The sequence below is a fragment of the Tachysurus vachellii genome, chromosome 18 (genome assembly GCF_030014155.1).
Source record: "Tachysurus vachellii isolate PV-2020 chromosome 18, HZAU_Pvac_v1, whole genome shotgun sequence".
NCBI lineage: Eukaryota > Metazoa > Chordata > Actinopteri > Siluriformes > Bagridae > Tachysurus > Tachysurus vachellii.
Window position 1 is genome coordinate 21,003,994 of NC_083477.1, and position 22,422 is coordinate 21,026,415.

Here is a 22,422-nt window from a genome sequence, read left to right on the forward strand (position 1 = left end):
GTCAGTGGTTTAGAAAGTCGTGTTTAGTGATGTGTTCACACCTGTGACTCGTGTGTGTGTGTGTGTGTGTGTGTGTGTGTAGGTTCGATTCTCAGTCACCCGAAGGCTTACGGGCCGACGGCTCGTTCGTTTCTCAATCGCTCGTTCAATTCTCAACGAACAAAAACGTCTGTCGTCGTTTGACGTTCAGTACCGTGTAGGAGCTGTTACTATAGCAACAATAAAGTAATATAAAGTTTATTGAGGTTACCGTCAGAGCCGCTGTTATCAAAAAGAAGTCATTCGATCGGTCGTGTATTTGAATTAAGGCTTTATTTTTTTTCCTCTATAATCCACCAAAATGAGTAATAAACAAAACCAGCAACACACGACTACAAAGGGTTTGTTTAAGCGATCGATCACAAAGATTTCTCCTTTTGTGTCAAAAGGAAAAAATAAAAGCTAATGAGATTTTCAACAAACTTCACAAAAAAAAAAAAAATCTATACGTATAAAGGCAAACGTCGTCTTCCGTCCGCCACGATCCGTCACGCCGCTCTCCCGCAGCCAGCCGTCATCCAGCACAGCGTTTCAGTAAACACGGGGCGCCGAGCGCTGGGGTCTTTGTTCAGGAGTCGATTACGGTTCCTGACCACGTCTCGTGTTTAGTGCCGGGTGCCAGGTGAGTTATGGTCACTTCCACCGCTTGAACCTTCTCAAATTTGGGTGGAATGGAGCAGATTTTATAGCTCACCTCGTCCCCTTCTACTGGAACGTACTCTCCCTCGATGCTGCAGGGAAACACGGTGACATTTTAATGCCGTTTGGACGCAACGTTAATGTTAATGTGTGGACAACGTGACGGGGACAAGAAACAGGTAGAACATGTGGTGCGTAAGTCATACATAAGTGAAGACTGTTGTGTGTTTATGGCCAAGTCTACGGGCTCTAAAGGGACTCCAGTACAAAGAGGAGCTCTGTGGTGCCTGTGACCAGTTTACATCCAAACAAAGTTTATTAAAAACTCCTACAAGCTAAAGTTATCTAATCAGTCCATCATGTGGCAGCAGACAGCGCAGTCGATGTTAAAGAGCTTCGGTTAATGTTCATATCAAACATCAGCTTGTTGCGTGTTTGCTCCTGAACCGGTGTGTCCTGACCCGAGGACTGCTGAAGAGAAAATAAAGGCATGAAGAGAGTTTCACCTACTAAAGCTTTCCCACAGACGTGCATTAAGCAAACAAAAGAACACGGTATCATCATTTAAATATCTGAATAACATTTAATCACGGCGAGAACTGAAGTAATGCGTCATCTGTTTATGGCCTCGTAACAAACCGGCGTCACGTCTCTTTGTGAATCGGTGTTTTTGTTCTAAATGTGTTTTCTCTGTGTCCCCTTGTTATGATGAAGGCTTAAGTGCACATCCGTTCTTCTTCTGCATCGTGCGAGTCCATTTTCTCTTCACACGTCGAGGCGGGACACAATCAGCCGTCCGCTTCTCATCTGTTTTTACTTTCTCGAGGCGAAAGCTAGAAGCCGAGCCGTTTCTGAATACGCCGACGCACAAAAGGGTGACGTCTATCGTCTCTACATAACGTTTACCTTTTCTTATATGTTACACCGGTCTGCTTTTCACCCACACAGGGGGGGAAAAAACAAAACAACAACCCAAAATCTGTGACCCATTGAAACACTCAACCACCCACACACACAGTCACCAGCATCATCTCTGCATGGACGCCTGCTTTGTTCTGCTGCGTTCACACGCACCGAATTACACACTGTCGCCTCTCTGAATTACAGCAAAGGAAGATTTTTATACAGTACTAATAGTGTGTGGGTGATCATTACAGACAAGAACACACTTACTCCAAACTCACGTCTAATGGAAATTAGACCCGTTGGTACCGCATTGGCTATGAGGTCACAGAGATCACACTTTACTTCAGTTTGTTCTGAACATGAAGCGAAGCTCTTGACTTCTGTATCTGTAGGAATTTTTGCGCTTTGCTCCTGCCACGTGATTGGCTGATCTTCACGAACGTGCACACGTTCCTAATAAAGTGGAAAGCGTTGAATGGTTTCATCCCCCACCCCCAGAGTCAAACTATGCTAAATTTAACGTAACACTCAGTAGTACTGTGTGTGTGTGTGTGTGTGTGTGTGTGTGAGAGACAGACATCTCACTCACTCTGAGATATGCACGAAGATGTCAGCGCCTCCATCTGACGGTGTGATGAAGCCGTGACCTTTGGACCTGGAGAAGCACTTACAGACCCCGGTGAACATCGGCCCCTCGGCTGCTCTGGCAGTCCTGCAGGGGGACGCGGAAAACAACAGGTTTCTTTTAAACGGTCCATCAATCAGCTGTACATGTGGTTTTTTATATTATATATATATATATATATATATATATATATATATATATATATATATATATATATATATATATATATATATATATATATATATATATGGCTGTTTAAGCTTATGCATGGCGTCAAGTTCATCATCATCATCATCACGAGCAGTTATTAATACAAATCAGATTAAAACGATTCGTTTGAACGCTTGAGATTCAGGTCGCTGATGATGTGGCGAACTGTAACGAAGCGTTTTAACGTTTCTAATAAACACACGTTAACACAGATGCCGCTGACGTGAGAGAAGTTTTTACATTATAGCATGAAGAGTGAAAACATGTTTTAAAGGTAAAGATTAAACAGGCTCCAATATGCACTTCTGGGAAGGGGGGAAAAAGGGTTCTGGAAGATTCCATGGTTTGTTGCGTGGTGAGTGGCGATAAATCAGTAATACACAAGACTAGACTTTGTCCTTCTGTCATGTTTATCTATGATTATATAACAGTGAGGAAGAAACACATCATGACACTGAACTCATCCACAGACTAGATTCAGGAGCAAAGCTGTTCAGTGCTAAACTGGGGTGTGTGTGTGTGCGCGTGTGTGTATATACACCCACACACACACGTTCTCTGTTTTATTTGCTACTTTCCCCTAATAACTCCATGTATTAAGTGTCTCTTGGTGTGTACTCACGCAGAGCTGGTGCGGTTGCGGCGGGTGGGCAGTGGGCTGGGGATCAGGAAGGCCCTCATGGGCGAGGGTGAGCGGGGTCTCTGGCGGCAGGGGGGCAGACGCAGGGAACTGGGTGACACAGGGGAAGTAGGGGAGATGGGAGGGGTTGTGGACGGAGCTTCCTGCACTGGGTCTTTGGCCTCGGAGGACATGGTGTGTGAAGGACACTGTGGAGGAAAAGCAACAATGAGCTCAGCGTGTGCACAGGTTTAGTGACTAGCATGCTAACTAGCATGCAGAACAAGGGTGTTAGTTAAGTACAGGATAAAGTTTGCTAGGAAATACATCAGGTGTTCATGTGAACGTTTTTTTTCGTAACGTTCTAATCACAGAACAGACTCGAGCGCTCGGCCGTCCGACTTCCGTACGCATCAGTAACTGTCTGTTTCGGCTCAGTTACAAAATCAGACATCAGTGAGTGAGGAAAAGGGCTCAGAAAATCACTCTGGAGATCAACATCCATCTGGCTGGTGATACAGAGCCCTAAATACCAGCAGGAACAGTTTCTTCTGTACCTCATGAACAGTTAAATGTTCCCCGTTACACAATAACAAGGTGCAAATATAATCTTATATTTGTTACCTCATTACCTGCATCTCATTCTATTCTATTCTATTCTAACATCTATAGCACAGCTGTACATACAATTTATTTATTTTTCAATTTATTTTTTTTATTTTTTTTTGCCTAATGGTATTCACATACGTCTATATTTTTCATTAATTAATTAATCAATCAATGTATTTATTTATTTATTTATTCTCACTTTATTTTTATTGTGTTCTGGAAGCATATGACACACACACACACACATACACACACACACACACACACACACACACACACACAATCCTTGTATGCACAATCACACTTAGCAATAAAGCTCATTCTGATTCTGATTCTGAAATATGTTTACAGTCACTTCAAGTTCAGGAAACAAACTTTGGCTTTTTTTTTTATTTATTATTATTTTATTTTGCCGGCTTCGTCCACGGAGACGTCCGTCACCTCGTGTAAAAAAAAAAAAAAAAAATTATGAAATATTTTCCTGATTATCAGGAGGAATTTGACGTGCGTGTTCCCATTTGCCCCAAATCCGGTTACGGCTCGGGTCGATATGTTCTGTGGCCCGACCGCGGCCCGATCGCCGCCGCTCCTCCGTCACGCCATCAGTCATCACCTTAATGTAAGACACTAAAGCAAAGCCTCCCTTCTGACAGTCCTGGTGGTTCAGTAGGTTGACTGTGAGATCATGTCTTGTGCTCCTGTATATGAGCTCCAGCAGCAGGTGAAGGTGTAAAGTGAAAGCTAAAGAGCAGTAACTGTGGGGTAGCAGGTGGCTCAGTGGGTTACGGCCGGCGCCTGGTTTCTGGGTGATGTTTGTGGTTTGAATCCCAGTTCAGGTTCTTTGTGTCTTTCTTCATCACCAAGTTTTCTCTTTGTAGGTGAAGGTGTAAAAAGAACAAAGGATAAACCCCCCAAAAAGAAGACTTCTGGTCGTCTCCTGTAGCTCAGTGTGATAAATCCACCTCTTTGGCGTCACTCTCTTGATGCTAGTCATGGTTCAAGTCCCTGGTCTGCTGATAGAAGTGTTTCTGTAACTGTGTCTTTCTTTATCACCAAGTTTTCTCTCTCTGCAGGAGGAGGAGGTGAAAACTAAAGGATAAACACTACAAAAAGGAAGAGGGTCTTTGTCAGCTCCGATGGCTCAGTGGGTTAAACACCTGTTTCTGTGGTAGGTGTGAACTTGGGTTTGAATCCCCACTGTGCAGTAGGTGCTTGTCTCGGGTGGGACTGTAAAATCCGGCAGAGAGAAAGAAAGAAAGAGAAAGTCCGGTCTGTCCCACCTGGGGCTCCGGGAGAGGTGGAGGGTGGGGTTATGCTGCTCTGGACTCTTCATATATTTATACATACACACCTATAATCCCTGTATATTTATTTACACACACTATTATTATATGTACAATATTTAACTAATTACTTTGCTATACATTATTAATCGTCGCTCCACATTGCTGTATTTTACTCCATGATTCTCTTCTTTACTAAATAAATAAAATACTCTTTACTAAATAAAAGTCTACTTGAGTACAGATCAGTAAAATCCAAAACACAAGCGGGATTTGAACCCTGTGTATCTGCACCACACCCAAACCACCACAATCACACACACACACACCAGCCCACTGAGCCACTGGAGCAGACAGGAAACTGGCTTTTTTTTTAAACATTTATCCTTTAAAAGTGAGTGAAACAACAACTATTACTAATCACACACAAGATTCAAACCCTGAGCCTCAGCACCACAACATCGTCACACCACTAACCTGCTGAGCTACTGGGGCTGAAGCTCGTCTGTACAACGTGTTATTAACCCTGATGGTCAGCAGTCAGTCAACACAGGAGGAAAAGGAGCAGGTCAGGATTCACTCTGAGACCTCAGAGACATGAGGCAAGAACTTTACCACTGACACACAACACTTCATAGAGACGTGTGACTTTTAACCAGTTTATCATGAATGGTGTGTGTGTGTGTGTGTTGATCGGTTTGCTTGTACAGTCAAACTTTATCCTTATAAACACACCACTATAGAGCAGAAGCCACACCGTGGGCTTTAATGTCCACTTTATTGTTTGTTTAGGAGGATGAGACCGACCTCATGTTCATGTTCTGAACGTTAGTGTTAAGGCTAAACTTAGAGGTGTGGTTTAGTTTATGACTTTATTAGCAGGATTTGACGGACAAGACACTTCCTTATTGAACTGACGGTCTGAGCGACTTCAGATTCACATCTGCACTGTGGAAAGTTCCGACCAATCGCGTCGAGTCGTCTGCGCTTAACGTGCCTGCAACAGGATGCTCCGCTCCAAATAACCTACAGAACTGACACCAGGGTCTTTATTGCCATGGCAACGCCGTGGTACAGGACGCCCCGCCTCGTGAGAATTGCTCCTTTGTACCTACAGATTACATCATTCACACCAATTACCTTCCACTGTTCGCTCTGAGGATCTGAATAAAAGGTTCATAAACAGGAGATAACGTCGGCTCCACTTACACGTCGTCTGTTATTGTCCAGATCTTTCTCTGTGCGCTGAATGAGCTCATCGTGACCTCGTCCTGGCAAACGGGTCAGAAAAAGCAAACAAGAAGACAAAAGGGGGGAAAAAAAAAAGATTTGGGGGAAACATGACTTTAGGTTTAGTTTACAGTAAACTTTCACCTAAATCAATAATCTGCATCGTTATAAAATTCTATATAGCCACATTTATTATACGTATGCTCAGGCTTTAGGATGTACGGTTGCCTAGCAACAAAGTTTTTCTTCAGGGTTTTGCCCACTTTTGCGTCATATTTACAGCTGACAGATTTCTGATGTCCAGAGTGTTGAGTGTGGAACCTGCTCGTAAACACACCACACACACGTGAGCGTTTCAAAGCCCTGACTCACGTCTGTGGTATTTAAATGACCCCAGTGACATTCAGACACCGGGGATGAGTTCATCACGTCTCGCCACAATAGATTCTTTGCTTCACGCCTCCAACCTTTAACCTCCACAGTCTGCCTCTGGGGGGCAGAGGATTGTGCTTTCCTGGTAACACAATAGGAGCCTAAATCACAGTGTCGTCATGCCACGGTGCAGAGACAAAGTGCACAACGAGGCAGAACCGATTGCGAGGGGATCCGGATCCGGAGCGAGAGACACTTTAACATGGATGTAAATTCACACAGAACAACAAGGTTGATCTGAACACCTGAGATGGGCGAGTTGTACATAGTGTTAGCAACACAGAACAGGAAACTGTTTTAAACTCCCTTCCTTTCCTTCCTGCGCACACACACACACACACACACACACACACACACACTTATACATACTAGCATATTTCTCCCCACCCCACCCACCGAGCTATCAAATCATCCACACTATCAAACCAAACACTTCGCAAGTCAATACGAGTTCAGGTACCACATCTGTAAGGGGAACATCTGCAGGAGTCGTTACGTGAGGGAGCTTTTCTACAAACAGCTTTTCCTCAGGAGACGCAACCGACTGAGCAGATACACAAGCCATGTTAAAGCACTAGAGCAAATGGAAAAAGGGTGTGTGTGTGTGTGAGGGGGGGGGGGTGGCGCTTATCTGCAACTCACTTAGCAGATTCAAGAAAATGAAATTAAGCAATTTTTTCCTGCTCCCTTCTTCCAAAGTGCCCCATACCTGTGTGTGTGTGTGTGTGTGTGTGTGTGTGTGTGTGTGTGTGTGTGTGTGTGTGTGTGTGTGTGTGTGATGACGTCCCAGAGGCTATAGAGATGAAACACGGCTGTTAATAAGCTGAGGGAAAGCATGATGGAAACCAGGAAGTTCACACAGCTGTCAGATGAAGATGAGCCGAGGGGAAAACGACCGTCTGGAAGTTCAGCTATAAAGATAAACGACCGGTCGCAGTAAACCTCAAACCCAGAGGACGTCAGAGACACACACGCGGCCGGGGGACGAGTCTGGGCTGCGTTTCGTTTTAAAGAGCTGCTGTGATCACATGACCCACGAGAGCGTCGGCTCACCTCACGACGATGCTTTTGTTCTGCTTCAGGAAGCAGAGTCATCGTGATGAGTCACGATAGCACGTTAATGTGTTAAAGGAACCCTGTGTGTTCTGCTGTCCTTTAGACAGGTGAGAACACCTGAGCACTCGGGTGAGGAAGTGAATCGACTCAGTTACACACACACTAGCATGCCTTTGTCTGCAGCCACACACACACGTGCACACACACACGCACTCGACAGCAACTGCAAGGTGCAGAGCACTTGTGACTCATCCTACTGTGACTTCAAACTAGAGAGTGTGTGTGTGTGTGTGTGTGTGTGTGTGTGTGTGTGTGTGTGTGTGTGTGTGTGTGTGTGTGTTTTGCATGCTGACAGATGAAATTTCCTCAGAAGGACGTTTCCTCTCTAGCTCACATCTCTGACAATCCCTTTGATCTTTTTTTCCATAACAGAATCTGTAGATTTTATTAAAAACAAAAATGTTAATGAGGTTCTGGTGAGTTCAGCGTTAATTAGCTGCATTAAACATTCTCTCAATGGAAGGTCATTAAGGTGAGTGAGAGACAAATGATCAGGCTTTAAAGTGATCCTGTCGCCTCGTCGCCTCACTTCCTGTGCGGATCAATAAGAAGCTCAGCCTCAAACTGTCGCGCTGCTCTGGTCACGGTGTGTGTTTATGCTCACGGCCTTAGACGAGTTAGTGTCAGTGTGAAGACATTTCAGCAGTCTGAGAAATATTTAAAATGTCAACTCGTAATCTGACAGAGAGAGAGAGAGAGAGAGAGAGAGAGAGAGAGAGAGAGAGAGAAACAGTGAGAGAGAGAGCGCGTGAGAGAGAGTGTGTGAGAGAGACAGAGAGTGAGAGACACAGAGAGAGAGACAGACAGCGAGAGAGAGAAAGGGAGAGTGACAGAGAGAAAAGAGAGAGAGAGAGAGAGAGAGAGAGAGAGAGAGAGAAACAGAGAGAGAGCGTGAGAGAGAGTGTGTGAGAGAGAGACAGAGAGTGAGAGACACAGAGAGAGAGAGACAGACAGCGAGAGAGAGAAAGGGAGAGAGAGACAGAGAGAAAGGCAGAGAGAGAGAGAAAAGTAGAGAGAAAGGGAGAGAGAGACAGAGAAAGAGAGAAAGGGGCAAGAGAGGGAGAGAAAGGGAGAGACAGAGGGAGAGAAAGGAAGAGAGAGACAGAGAGAAAGGGAGAGAGAGAGAAAGGGGGAGAGAGACACAGAGAGAAAGGGAGAGAGAAACACAGAGAGAAAGGGAGAGAGAGAGAAAGGGGGAGAGAGACACAGAGAGAGAAAGGGAGAGAGAGAGAAATACGCTCAATCGTTCACATGTTTTCCCGAATGGTAGATGATGTAAACTTAACAGAACGGAGACATTTTCTGTTTTCTCTTTCTCAGTTCTGTCCCTAGAGGATCTTTACAGTCTGTTATACAATTCAGAAATCTCATGCAGTGTGATGAGAAATAATATTAAATGCGTCTGTGATCAGGTCGAGACAACAGGCTTCGAGCCGGGACGCATTAGGACTTGTTAAAACCTCGCCTCTTTCCACAGGACGCGGAGACAAAGCACAGTTGTGGGAAATAACAGTTAATCCCAGGCCTTCATCATCATCAGCAGGAAACACATCAAGGCCACGCTCTGTTCTTTCAGCAGCTCGGAGACTGAGAGACGACGTGTGGAAACCATCCGAGAGCTGATCAGAGCCGATGATCGTCTGGTGTCTCGTTATGAATCGGCTCTCATCTGTTGTACACGTGCAGAAAGTTCAGTGTTGTGTGATGCTTCACTGAACGTCCCCGCAAACAGCACACGGTGTTTTTCTTCCTCTTCTACGCCAGCAGTCCAGCTTCAGTTTCATTTCGTTGACACGCGTCACGTTTTTTTCCCCCCTTTTTGTTACATTAAATGACATTAAATTACGTTCATGAATTAACTTAGTTCACGTTCTCGCGTATTAACTCTGACGCCTCGCTGTCTGTAAGACGCCAGACATCTCGGTCGTGTTTAAGACACGACAGATCCACGACGTCCCTGACAGTGAGGACGCTGACTTATTGCACTGTCATCACTGTCTAATTAACTCTGTAGCAACATTCCACGCTGTGTGTGTGTGTGTGTGTGTGTGTGTGTGTGTGTGTGTGTGTGTGTGTGCGTGTGTGTGTGTGTGTGGTGAGTGCAGTACTGAGTGCAGAAGAATAAAAGCCATGACATCAAAGCCCTCAGACGCTGCTGCACGAGGCTTTTTGACTCGGAGAAAGAGCTTTGAACGTCTCATTTCCATCTCGATGCTCAATTCTACAAACATCCCCCACAACAACCATCACGTGCGCTCAAACCTGCCACGGAAACGAAGAACCCGCGAGCTCGTGGACTTTCTACCCTGACGAAGCTGCGACCGAGGGCAAAAAAAAACACAACAGCAGCTCTACAGCCAGCTCTGGTTGTGTATTGCACAAGACTCTCGATCTGTGACCTTTCACCTAAAGACAACATTCCAGCTTTAGTGGTTTGAGGGGAAGGAAACAGAAACAGAAGAAAACGCAGGAGTCACAACAGATAGGACTGAAGAAGCTTTAGGTGAGATTTCAGACCATTAAATGTGCAGCTACAGAAAAGTCATCACTGACACCAAACTGAAGGGTGGTGTGTGTGTGTGTGTGTGTGTGTGAGAGACCAACTGAGTAACACATACTACAGAATTCAGCCCGTTATCTTTACTGAAAATCAGCACAAAGCCGAGGCAGGAATCCTCCCAAATTATTTACTGAACAATCAGAAATTATTCAAATACACAGAAGATTTATTCCAAATCCAATCAGAGACTGTGTGTGTGTTTGAGAGTGTGTGTGTGTGTTTGAGAGTGTGTGTGTGTGTGTGTGTGTGTTTGTGTGTTTGAGTGTGTGTGTGTTTGTGTGTTTGAGAGTGTGTGTGTTTGTGTGTTTGAGAGTGTGTGTGTGTGTTTGTGTGTTTGAGAGTGTGTGTGTGTTTGAGAGTGTTTGTGTGTGTGTTTGAGAGAGTGTGTGTGTGTTTGAGAGTGTTTGTGTGTTTGAGAGTGTGTTTGTGTGTTTGAGAGTGTGTGTGTGTTTGAGAGTGTGTGTGTGTGTGTGTGTTTGAGAGTGTGTGTGTGTGTGTGTGTTTGAGAGTGTGTGTGTGTTTGTGTGTTTGAGTGTGTGTGTGTTTGTGTGTGTGTTTGTGTTTGTGTGTTTGTGTGTTTGAGAGTGTGTGTGTGTGTTTGTGTGTTTGAGAGTGTGTGTGTGTGTGTGTTTGAGAGTGTGTGTGTGTGTGTGTGTGTGTGTGTTTGTGTGTTTGAGTGTGTGTGTGTGTGTGTGTGTGTGTGTGTGTGTGTAAGTAAGCCTCTGGATCCCTGACCTGGCTCTTCAAACTGTCACCACAAACCTAAACCACTTTATTCTCTAGCTTCAGATGTGTCGTGTTCGTCAGATGAAGACCATAATAATAAACAATTACAGCTCACATGATGTCACTTCCTGTGGAGGGGGATTAGTCCTGACTGTCACTTCCTTTAATACCCCAGATAAATAAACACTTAATAAATCCCTGGGCTGTGAATCAGAGCGTCTGTAACGTGAAACGTACTCCAGGAATCTGACATTGTTCAAGTCTTTATTTGTGATTCCTGATCTGGAGACAGGAAGTGACTCAGTTCTACCTCAGAGGCAGCAGCTCCGAACTCAACCTCGTTTACTATTTATGTTTGTGTGATTTAAAGGGTCACTACGTGGCGTTCAAACGTGTGAACGGTAAACACGTGACGTGGGTCAGTGGAGTTTAATCCCCTGTTTGTCTGTGAAAAAGTGACCTGACAGTGTTGGAGTTTATTCTCCTAAACTTCATGTCGCGTTTATTTTCTTCTCCGCCGGAGTCAAGCAAACCTGCTGCTGGAATTCTGATAAAGCCGAGAAGAGATAGGAGATGAAAAGCTTTCCGTGCACACACACACACACACGCACACGCACACGCACACAGGACACACACACACAGGACACACACACACAGGACACACACACACACAGGACACACACACACGCACACGTGCACACACACGCACACGTGCACACACACGCACACGTGCACACACACACACACACAGGACACACACACACACAGGAGACACACACAGGAGACACACACAGGAGACACACACAGGAGACACACACAGGACACACACACAGGACACACACACAGGACACACACACAGGACACACACACAGGACACACACACACACACAGGACACACACACACACACACAGGACACACACACACACAGAGGACACACACACACACAGAGGACACACACACACACAGAGGACACACACACACACAGAGGACACACACACACACAGGACACACACACACAAAGGACACACACACACACACAAACACACAAAGGACACACACACACACACAAACACACAAAGGACACACACACAAACGACACACACACACAAACACACAAAGGACACACACAAACTGACCTTCTACATGAAAACATTATTCATGCACCTTTCTGCTGTTTGATCTCTGATAACCATTACTTTTACTCTTATTTTGATTATTATTATTTTTATTTATTTTTTTATTATTGTTATTTTTATTGTTATTATTATTTATAACTCACACAGAAAAAGAAAGCAAACAGCACGTGATTTACATCCAAACACCACATTGATGTTTTTACACAAATCGTTTTAAAGCACTTCCACATCATGAACACAAACGAAGAGGAACCCAGTGTTGAGTTTAATTAACATCAGCTTGGAGCTCAAGTCAAACATCTAATACACTGCATTGTGTTTGTGGTGATGAAGGTTGGGACTCGTCTCTGAGCTCCAGCTGAAACTCCTAAACAAACTGGATCATTTTTCATCTACATTATTTACTGTTCACATTCATTTACTATGTGGAAGGAAACACAAAGAGCACAACACACCTGTGTTTAGGTGAAATGTTACAACAACAAAACACACTGACTCTGGCATTGTGACAACACAAACACACTCACAGGACCCACACACTCACAGGACCCCCACACACTCACAGGACCCCCACACACTCACACACACTCACAGGACCCCCACACACACACACTCACAGGACCCCCACACACACACACTCACAGGACCCGACCCCCACACACACACACACACTCACAGGACCCCCCCACACACACACACACACTCACAGGAGCCCCCCACACACACACACACACACACACACACACACTCACAGGACCCCCCCCACACACACACACTCACAGGACCCCCCCCACACACACACACACTCACAGGACCCCCACACACACACACACACTCACAGGACCCCCACACACACACACACTCCCAGGACCCCCACACACACACACACACTCACAGGACCCCCACACACTCACACACACTCACAGGACCCCCACACACACACACTCACTCACAGGACCCCCACACACACACACACACTCACAGGACCCCCACACACACACACACACTCACAGGACCCCCACACACTCACACACACTCACAGGACCCCCACACACACACACACTCACAGGACCCCCACACACACACACTCACAGGACCCGACCCCCACACACACACACACTCACAGGACCCCCCCCCCCACACACACACACACACACTCACAGGACCCCCCCCCACACACACACACACACTCACAGGACCCCCCCACACACACACACTCACAGGGCCCCCCCACACACACACACACTCACAGGACCCCCCCACACACACACACTCACAGGACCCCCCCCCCCACACACACACACACTCACAGGACCCCCACACACACACACAGGACCCCCCCACACACACACACACACTCACAGGACCCCCCCACACACACACTCACAGGACCCCCACACACACACACACACACTCACAGGACCTCCCCCACACACACACTCACAGGACCTCCCCCACACACACACTCACAGGACCTCCCCCACCCACACACTACCAGGACCCCCCCCACCCACACACTCACAGGACCCCCCCCCCCCACACACACACTCACAGGACCCCCCCCCCCACACACACACTCACAGGACCCCCCCCCCCCACACACACACACACAGGACCCCCCCCCACACACACACTCACAGGACCCCCCCACACACACACACTCACAGGACCCCCCCACACACACACACACACACTCACAGGACCCGACCCCCACACACACACACACTCACAGGACCCCCCCACACACACACACACTCACAGGACCCCCCCACACACACACACACACACTCACAGGACCCCCCCCCACACACACACACACTCACAGGACCTCCCCCACACACACACACTCACAGGACCCCCCACACACACACACTCACAGGACCCCCACACACACACACACTCACAGGACCCCCCCCACACACACACACACTCACAGGACCCCCCCACACACACACACACAGGACCCCCACACACTCACAGGACACACACACTCACAGGACACACACACTCACAGGACACACACACTCACAGGACACACACACACTCACAGGACACACACACACTCACAGGACACACACACACTCACAGGACACACACACACTCACAGATACACAAACAAATACACACGCACAGACACATACAAATACACACAAACACACACACTCTCTCTTTCACTCACACACACACAGACACAGGCACTCTCACACACAAACACACACTCCCTCTCCCTCTCCCTCTCCCTCACACACACACACACACACACACACCTGTACAACACGTTTTATAAAACAATCCACCCAACAAATAAAACACTTAACTCACCTTTAAGTAAGTTCCTCTGTGTAAACAGATTACAGTCCCGACACGGAACACAAGTTTAAAAAGCGGTTATTTATTTATTTATGTACTTATTTATTTCTTATAGAATTATATGATATAAGCGCTCGTGCGTCTCAAAAAACCATCCCAATAAGAAGCGCGCGCACTCACAGCTGGTCCTGGTTACAGAGACGGAGCTCTAATGGGCGTGTCCACAGGTTCGCGCTGAACAACGTCATTACAGATTACCGTAAATATCCGTATATACGGAGTAACAACTCATAGCAGCTCAGACATCCTGCTGACTCTTTACATTTACACTTCCAGCATTTAACAGACGCCCTTATTCAGAACGACTTACATTTTATCTCATTTTATCTCAACTGAGCAATTGAGGGTTAAGGGCCTTGCTCAGGGGCCCAACAGTGGCAGCTGGGTGGACATGGGATTCGAACTCACAACGTTCCGATTTGTAGCCCAACACCTTAACCACTAGGTTACCACATTACCACTTAACTCACTTAAACAGGAGTAAAACACCGTGTGTTGGACTGGTACAGGAAAGTCATCACTGTAGAGGGAAACAGAAGTGCTTTATTCCTCTTACACCACTTTAGCACTGAGAAGTCATTATGAGAAGTCATTCAAGTTTAGATTTAACAAAACTGTACCATTTAAAGTTTCACAAGTTCTCTCTCACTCATCTTCTTCCACTTATCCGAACTACCTCGGGTACACACACACTCATTCACTCACACAATCACACACTACGGACAATTTTCCAGAGATGCCAACCAACCTACCATGCATGTCTTTGGACCGGGGGAGGAAACCGGAGTACCCGGAGGAAACCCCCGGAGGAAACTGAACCGTTGCCATAGAAACGATAACGGAACGAGTGCATTGATATAAAACTGTGAGTCGCGGCTGGCTGCACTTCTGTTAATGAAAAGTAATGAACACCTTTTAACCAATCAGAATAGAGAACGTGAGCTCACACATCTAAACATGTTCATAGCTAAAGTTAGCAACATACAATCATTTACAGTGAAAAGTAACTAACAAACATTCACACAAACGTGTTTTTACGTCTTTTATTTCCTCGTCGTCTTTCTCACACCGACTTCGTGGATAAACGACTGAATCGAAATGATTTAAACAAACAGATTATATATATATATATATATATATATATATATATATATATATATATATATATAGAAAAAAATGGGGTACGAGAGTCAAGCTTGGTACAAAAGAAACGCAGTAAAGACACAAGACATTTTGTTTGATCGAGATATTTAACAGAGGCGTCAAATAAATAGTAAAATTCATCACTTTACAATTACGACCAGTTGAGGGAGCTCTTGTACAGGGCTTCATGCACTTAAAATTCAGATCTTACCATTTAAAATCATTTAAAAAAATAACATGAAGTTGGGAAAATAACATTTATTACAAACAAAACAGATGTTTAAACAGGTTTAAATCCAACGCAAACATCGTGAACGCCTGGAATCTGAAATCTGCTGCTCAGTGGATCAAAACGAGATCAAGGCCTTCCTGTGGGTTTCACACTGATCATTAAACATTTTCTCTTCCCTTTTCAGAATTTGCATTCGAGCCTTCAGCGACTACACACACGACCGACCCTGAAGATAAAACAGGAGCGTGACAGAAACCTTCATAGCAACAAGCTGCTTGTGTTGTGTTCACTTTCACCCCAAAACCATCAGAAACTCTGCATTAAGACAATTACAATGGGGGGAAAAACAAAACCTTTCTGTTTGTGATATGAACGATCAGATATTTAGAATTTCTATAATTCAGCTTTATACAGATGCATTTTGTTTATGGATCGAGTCAGATAGGTTTTTTTTTTTTTCTGTTGTGGGACAATTACATCATGATCCTATTTATTTTCACACAATCTGACACACACCAAAATGTCCAGATGTTTCATTATTTAATTGAATTCGTTCAAGTTTTATTTATTTATTTATTTATGTTTTGTTTTTTTTAATATCTTGTTCCTCACCATATGTAGAAATAGCTGCCTATCTATCTCCTCAACCACAACACTGCTCTCCTGACATAGTGGAACCTGAAACAGGAAGTCAATATACCGCTCGTATTTATTAACGTCTGATGACTTTCTCACACAGGTCACTTCAGTTCATTTGTCTGAGGGGGAAAGAAAAAAAAAAAAAAAGCATCTGATCCCTGATTTTCTCCTCCTTTTCACTCTCTGTTACATTCACGTTTTGATGCGTAGAAAACCACAACGCTGTGTTTGAGGGTGCGATGATTACAGACGAGATTTAATAAAAGGTCAGAAATGATTTCTTGCGCGATTGATCTACAGATTAAAACATCACTTAAAACTTTTCATGAATAAACACGATTAAAAAAAAAAATAATAAACAACATGACGAGAGCTTTGTGTGAAACCCGGCTCGACACGTGCACGTGCAGGACCGTCGTCCTTACGCCTCCTTATCCGGAGCAGTCACACGTACTGTACTGTAAGTAAAGAAGATTTTCTAGCTAGCAGCGGAATTACAGGCATGAAGTTCTCCTCAGGGGTCACATGAACAGGAGAGTGGGATAAAGACGATGCATATATTAATCATGAGGATTTTATGTACAGATATTACACACGACCTGAACGGGCCGAGACGGAGTTTGAGTAAAAATCAGCGACGCCGAGGTTCGCAAAGACGGAAAGAGTTCCGTCCTTCAGCTGGAGGACGGAAAAGAAAACAGCAAACGTTCTCGGCTGTTGAGATAAAATGCTTTAAACGTCAACGTCGTCTCCATTTACAGCATCACATACAGTGTGTGTGTGTGTGTGTGTGTGAGATTACCACAAACATAAAAAAGGACATGAAGCCTGTATACTGTACACACACACACACACAAACACACACGGAGTAAATGCAGATTACGGTTGTAAAGTGTCTGCAGTATTCCTTTACGCGAGCCTCTCACATGGTTCTGCTGTACTCAATGCCGCTCTTGGACGAAATGCTGGACCACGGCAGGAAGCTGCGAAGGAGACTCTGTGCTTGCCGGTAGATCCTCTGTGGAATGGAACATGGGCTTAAGCTGGCCAGCGCCGATCCTATATGATGAATATAATCAGTGAGGAGTGCGTTAAGGAGAATGAGCTTACTGATTAAAGTGTGGAGTGAGTTTAAGGCCAGAACACCAGATGTAATATTTAACAAAGTGTTAAAAGTGTATTTTTTACACTTTTTTTTTTTATCCGCGGCGGTCGGGGGATAAAAAATTATATTTTGATTAATTTCAAGTGAGTCGTCTGGGCTGATGAGATTATTAATGATGTTATTAATGATGCAAATATTAACTACATACTCAGAGGAAAATTTGCTTTTGTTCTTGTATGAACAAGATCGATTCCCACGGCTACACAATGATCATCATTTATTGTTTTGTACACGTTTCTTAGAAACTCACACACACACACACACACACACACACACGCACACACACTTCCACAAAAGGATATAAGATGGTCCAAGGCGGATGTCCACCATTGATGTATAGTACGTAGGTGAAGCCGTCCTTCAGCACCCCTCGGATGGAGTAATAATAGGGCAAATAATGATGCTGTTTAAAGTCTCTGTTCTCGTAGAAGTGAATGGCCGTAAGGTTGGTGGTGAGAACGTGCAGGTAGATGGCCTTACAGTGGTCCTGCGCTGCAGTGGAGATGTGCTCCTTCAGACTGTCCAGCAACAGGGAGCCTGCAGAGGGCCACGGCCACATCGTTAAGAGATAAAAGGTGATCGATATGAAAATGATATCTATCTCAGACTCTTCAGGGGGAAAAGGTGTCTCAATATTGACATCTAGCTGAAAGTTTAATAAAATTTAAAAAAAAAAAAAAAAAAAGCACACTTTACAGCACAAAGGAATCCATGAGGTTTGACTTCACAGAGGTTTTTACTGCAGTAATAATACCTGGATATTTTTGTAGAGTTAAATCGGCAGTCTGTTGTAGTTAAAACAATGAAACAGTTGACAATTAAAATGGTCGGCTATGCAATTCCGCAGCAGGGTTTGTGCGTTTGGCCTCATCAGGTTAATGGAAACACAGTAAACCATTTGTCATGCATTAAATCATCTAATTTGAATATTTAAGACAAATCAGTGTCACATTTAGCGTGTCACATTTTTTTCTCGGTGTTATCAGATCTACGTGAGCGGATTAGAGTTAGGGTTCAGAGTACGACAGCGCCACCTTGTGAGGCATGTGTTTATTTCAACCTCTTACCTATTCCATGTTTTCGAAACTCCTTCACCACTCCTAAGCTCAGAATGTAGGCGACCTGAGTGTCAACAGGAAAGCTGGAGGCCAGAATGTCTCCATCCTGACAGGAAATGGGGCAATGCAACAGTCAGGAAGATTTACATCACATCACAACAGGGAGAAACATCCCTTAAATCTTAAACACTTTTATGGAGTCTAATTACTCAGGTGCTATTAAAAGTCTCGACACCTCAGTGCTCCATTTAAACTGCATCAAAGCCCATGTATAAAGTCCTGTACACACAGTCCTCATTCATACATTCGAGAGAATCACTGATTTGAGCAAAACGACTGACTGATATAAAGACTGACTGATTAAAACAGTGAATCACTTATAGATAAAGGAGCCATTCTCAGTTGTGATGGAAATGATTCAGTGATTCAGTGTTTAGCCCAGTACCTATTCCTTTAAATGCCCCTTGAACAACTTATGCAACGTATTAAACGCAGCACGAGTCAGAAAATGAACGCTTGTCAATCCTTTCTTTACAAACATGCTTTAACGTGACGACCGAAAATCTCTTTAGACATGGACGAGAGCTTTCCGACCTCTTTGTGCACTTTTGTCCTGCTCTTAATTTCTGCCACGATCATCCCCACGATGCCACCTTTGAAGGTTGCTGCCAGGGAAAAGAACTTCTTGTTCGACGTGATGTCATGATACCACGAGTCGGGATACCTGAGGAGAGACGATCTTTAGAAATGATGTATTAAAAAGAGGAAAAAAAGGAAATAAAATAGCAATGTTGGTGTCCCGGTCACACACTTGGGGTTCACACTTACAGGACGAGCGCACACTTACTCGATGGGGAACCAATCACCACACAGCACTTTAACACTGTCTATGTCATCTTGGCACAGGAGTCGGAGTTTGATTTCGGTGAGCGCGGTGGGCGGCACCACGTCAGTCATTCACACCTGAAAACAAAGCAGTCTGCCATCAGTTTCACACACATACACACATCCGTGCTGATATTAGAACACTGACATCTGATAACTGTACTGACAATGAACATGACTTTCTGAAAAACACTTAACACCACATCAGACTGGATTTAATGGTTGATTATTACATTAATTAAGAGCAACTCTGACATAATCCCACAGTGTACCGGATGCTTTTTTTTTTTTGGATTGTTTTTATGAAATAACAGAAATTTCACAACAGGAGTTAGAACCTTATCACCAACATAAGACATCAATAATTGTTATTAAGTAATAAAGACTTTACTCAGTGTAACAAAGCACGAGTTATAATTCCTGTTAGAGCTCTATTTTACTCCTCCAGTCAGCCCAATAACGACAGATATGACAGCTACTGATCAGCATCACAGATAAAGAGTCACTAGCGTAGGAAAGATGATGATTACAAATAAAAAGAGCTTTGAAAGAAAATTTTAATTCCCAATAACTGACAGCACAAATATGGCTAATTAGCAGAAATGACACCTAACTAGCTCCCGTTTTAGCCGCTGTGTTTATGCTCCACAATGAAGACTATAACTTTTTATGGAAGATTAATTATCCGGATAATACACAGTCAATACGTATAAAATGTTTCTAATGACAACGACAAGTTAGTTGACTGTTTATACAGAAGCAACCTAGCTAGCAAGGCTAACAAGCTAACAAGCTAACAGGCTAACAAGCTAACAGGCTAACATGCTAGCAGGCTAGCTGGACCAAAACAGTAAGACTTTGTGGTTTTTTGTGTTGTTTTTAAACCCGCCTTATTTGGCAGTCGGGAACGCGGAACTCTGGACGGATCTTCGGCTGGATGTCCGCGGAGAACGTTCACAGCGGCGGGATCATGACAGCGAGGGAGAGATTTGCACACCGAACAGAGCCGAGACATTCGGTTAGCTGCGCTAGCTCAGTTAGCGGTTAGCACGTTAGCTCCAGAGGCTAGCAACAGGTCGGCTCTTCCGGGGGGAGGAGCTTCACATGCATCAATAATCAACTTCATGGTCCACACTCCCTTAATAACATATCAATAATAAGTCACAATGCGCCCTATTTAGTGCACTACATATAATAACGCCCGGGATTCTGATAATGGCCTTTTACTACAATACACAGCTTATTTAATTAGTATTTTTTAAATATTTTTTTTATTTTATTTGTATACAATTATTATGAGTAATGTTTCTCACAGTAATTTTAATTATATCTTTTTTTTTAAATATATCTTTTCCTATTCAGCTGAAAGTACACAAAGTATATGTAATATACATGATACTCATTTGCATATTTAAAAGTTTATTTAAATTTATTTGTATTATAAACTGTATTGTCTGTGTCTCAGATGGCCAGCAGACTTCTTATTTTTATTTTTAGGGGTTCAAGTGCAAAGCGCTGGAAACCTATTGTTTTCGTTAGGATTTTTATTATTATTATTATTATTATTATTATTATTATTATTATTATTATTATTATTATTATTCCACCCTACAAATGATCGTGCAGCCCAAACCGTAAGGCCTAGAGAGCTCAAACTTGGTCAGATGGTAGTACTGGTCACAGTTACTCAGGCCCAAGGACTCAGTGAAATCGGAAGCGCCCTCAACGCGTTTGTCCCCATAACTCCTAAACCCTATGTCCAAATCTCAAGTGCTTTATATCATTGGAATCCTTGGCTCATGACTTACGTATGACGTATATCTCCGATTTCATTTCCGGCATTAAATTTTTTCGCTATAGCGCATTTTGTCCGAAACCTTCTTTTGCGACCTAGTCCTAGGTTTTTCGCCTGATCGAGACCAATCCAGTGCAGTAATATTCTCTGGAGTCTCAATGTCAATAATTATCGAAAAAAAGTCGAGATTTTGATTCAGGGTCCTTAAGGGGCCCCAAAACGTTCGGACTGTGAGGAGCCAGTTTTACTAAAATGTCAATAACTCAAGAACTAAATGAGCTATCAACACCAAACTTGGGACACATGTGAAAGAGGTCAAACTGAGGTCACAGTTCAAAAACCGCGGCGATTGTTTGTTCTTGTTCTCTCTCTCTCTCTCTCTCTCTCTCTCTTTGCTCCACTATCTATCTTTTCAGATCCCTACCATTGGACATCTCCTGTCAATCTTCATTATCCTGTGTGACATCACCCGTCGATCCACCAATCAACCAGAATCAGAATCAGGATTAGAATCAGAATCAGAGACAGAAACAGAAGGAGAAAGATGTGTGCTAATTTGTTAGAGGGCTCTATTGTTGTTCATTCGGTTTTAGTATGTCAGACTGTTCATGTATCCCAATTTCTTAGTTATTTCGTGTATGTGACTTGAGGGTCACTTTGTGTACGTGACTTGCGGGTCACTTTGTGTACGTGACTTGAGGGTCACTTTGTGTATGTGACTTGTAGGTCACTTTGCGTACGTGACTTGCGGGTCACTTTGTGTACGTGACTTGAGGGTCACTTTGTGTATGTGACTTGCGGGTCACTCGTTCTGCATCTGGATGCTTGTGTTTCTTCGCTTTATGGATATGACTTTGTTTATTTTGGGGAAAACTGGACAGGTGAGTACTTCACATGACATATATTGTGCAACACGTTGGTAAGCTTTGTGTCACTTTGTGTATGTGAAAATCCTTTAAGGTCTTAAACTCCCTAAAGGCCTTAAACGCTTGAACCCTGGGAAA

At 44.1% G+C, this 22,422-nt stretch overlaps 2 protein-coding genes across 2 annotated transcripts; both read right to left on the bottom strand.

Moving 5' to 3' along the window:
* Positions 1 to 293: 293 nt before the first annotated feature.
* carhsp1 (calcium regulated heat stable protein 1) lies at positions 294 to 14,640 on the bottom strand. Its single transcript, XM_060892690.1, has 4 exons — positions 14,454 to 14,640; positions 3,042 to 3,247; positions 2,174 to 2,296; positions 294 to 770 (listed from the first exon to the last, which is right to left on the bottom strand). Exons 2-4 carry the CDS (start codon positions 3,230 to 3,232, stop codon positions 608 to 610), a joined length of 477 nt encoding a protein of 158 aa, XP_060748673.1. The 5' UTR covers positions 3,233 to 3,247; positions 14,454 to 14,640; the 3' UTR covers positions 294 to 607.
* An 890-nt stretch (positions 14,641 to 15,530) lies between these two features.
* On the bottom strand, positions 15,531 to 20,689 carry nat15 (N-acetyltransferase 15 (GCN5-related, putative)). The gene is made up of 6 exons (XM_060892697.1): positions 20,513 to 20,689; positions 19,586 to 19,701; positions 19,333 to 19,462; positions 18,748 to 18,844; positions 17,983 to 18,217; positions 15,531 to 17,594 (listed from the first exon to the last, which is right to left on the bottom strand). Exons 2-6 carry the CDS (start codon positions 19,693 to 19,695, stop codon positions 17,438 to 17,440), a joined length of 729 nt encoding a protein of 242 aa, XP_060748680.1. The 5' UTR covers positions 19,696 to 19,701; positions 20,513 to 20,689; the 3' UTR covers positions 15,531 to 17,437.
* Positions 20,690 to 22,422: the final 1,733 nt, after the last annotated feature.

Excerpts from the sequence above, each read along its gene's own strand:
- carhsp1 (XM_060892690.1), bottom strand. The coding sequence starts at position 3,232 with ATGTCCTCCGAGGCCAAAGACCCAGTGCAGGAAGCTCCGTCCACAACC. Across the intron at positions 2,297-3,041 it reads CGCAACCGCACCAGCTCTGC|GACTGCCAGAGCAGCCGAGG; the intron begins GTGAGTACACAC and ends GTCCCCCTGCAG. Across the intron at positions 771-2,173 it reads ATCTTCGTGCATATCTCAGA|CATCGAGGGAGAGTACGTTC; the intron begins GTGAGTGAGATG and ends GTTTCCCTGCAG.
- nat15 (XM_060892697.1), bottom strand. The coding sequence starts at position 19,695 with ATGACTGACGTGGTGCCGCCCACCGCGCTCACCGAAATCAAACTCCGA. Across the intron at positions 19,463-19,585 it reads GGTGATTGGTTCCCCATCGA|GTATCCCGACTCGTGGTATC; the intron begins GTAAGTGTGCGC and ends GTCTCTCCTCAG. Across the intron at positions 18,845-19,332 it reads GGACAAAAGTGCACAAAGAG|GATGGAGACATTCTGGCCTC; the intron begins GTCGGAAAGCTC and ends ATTTCCTGTCAG.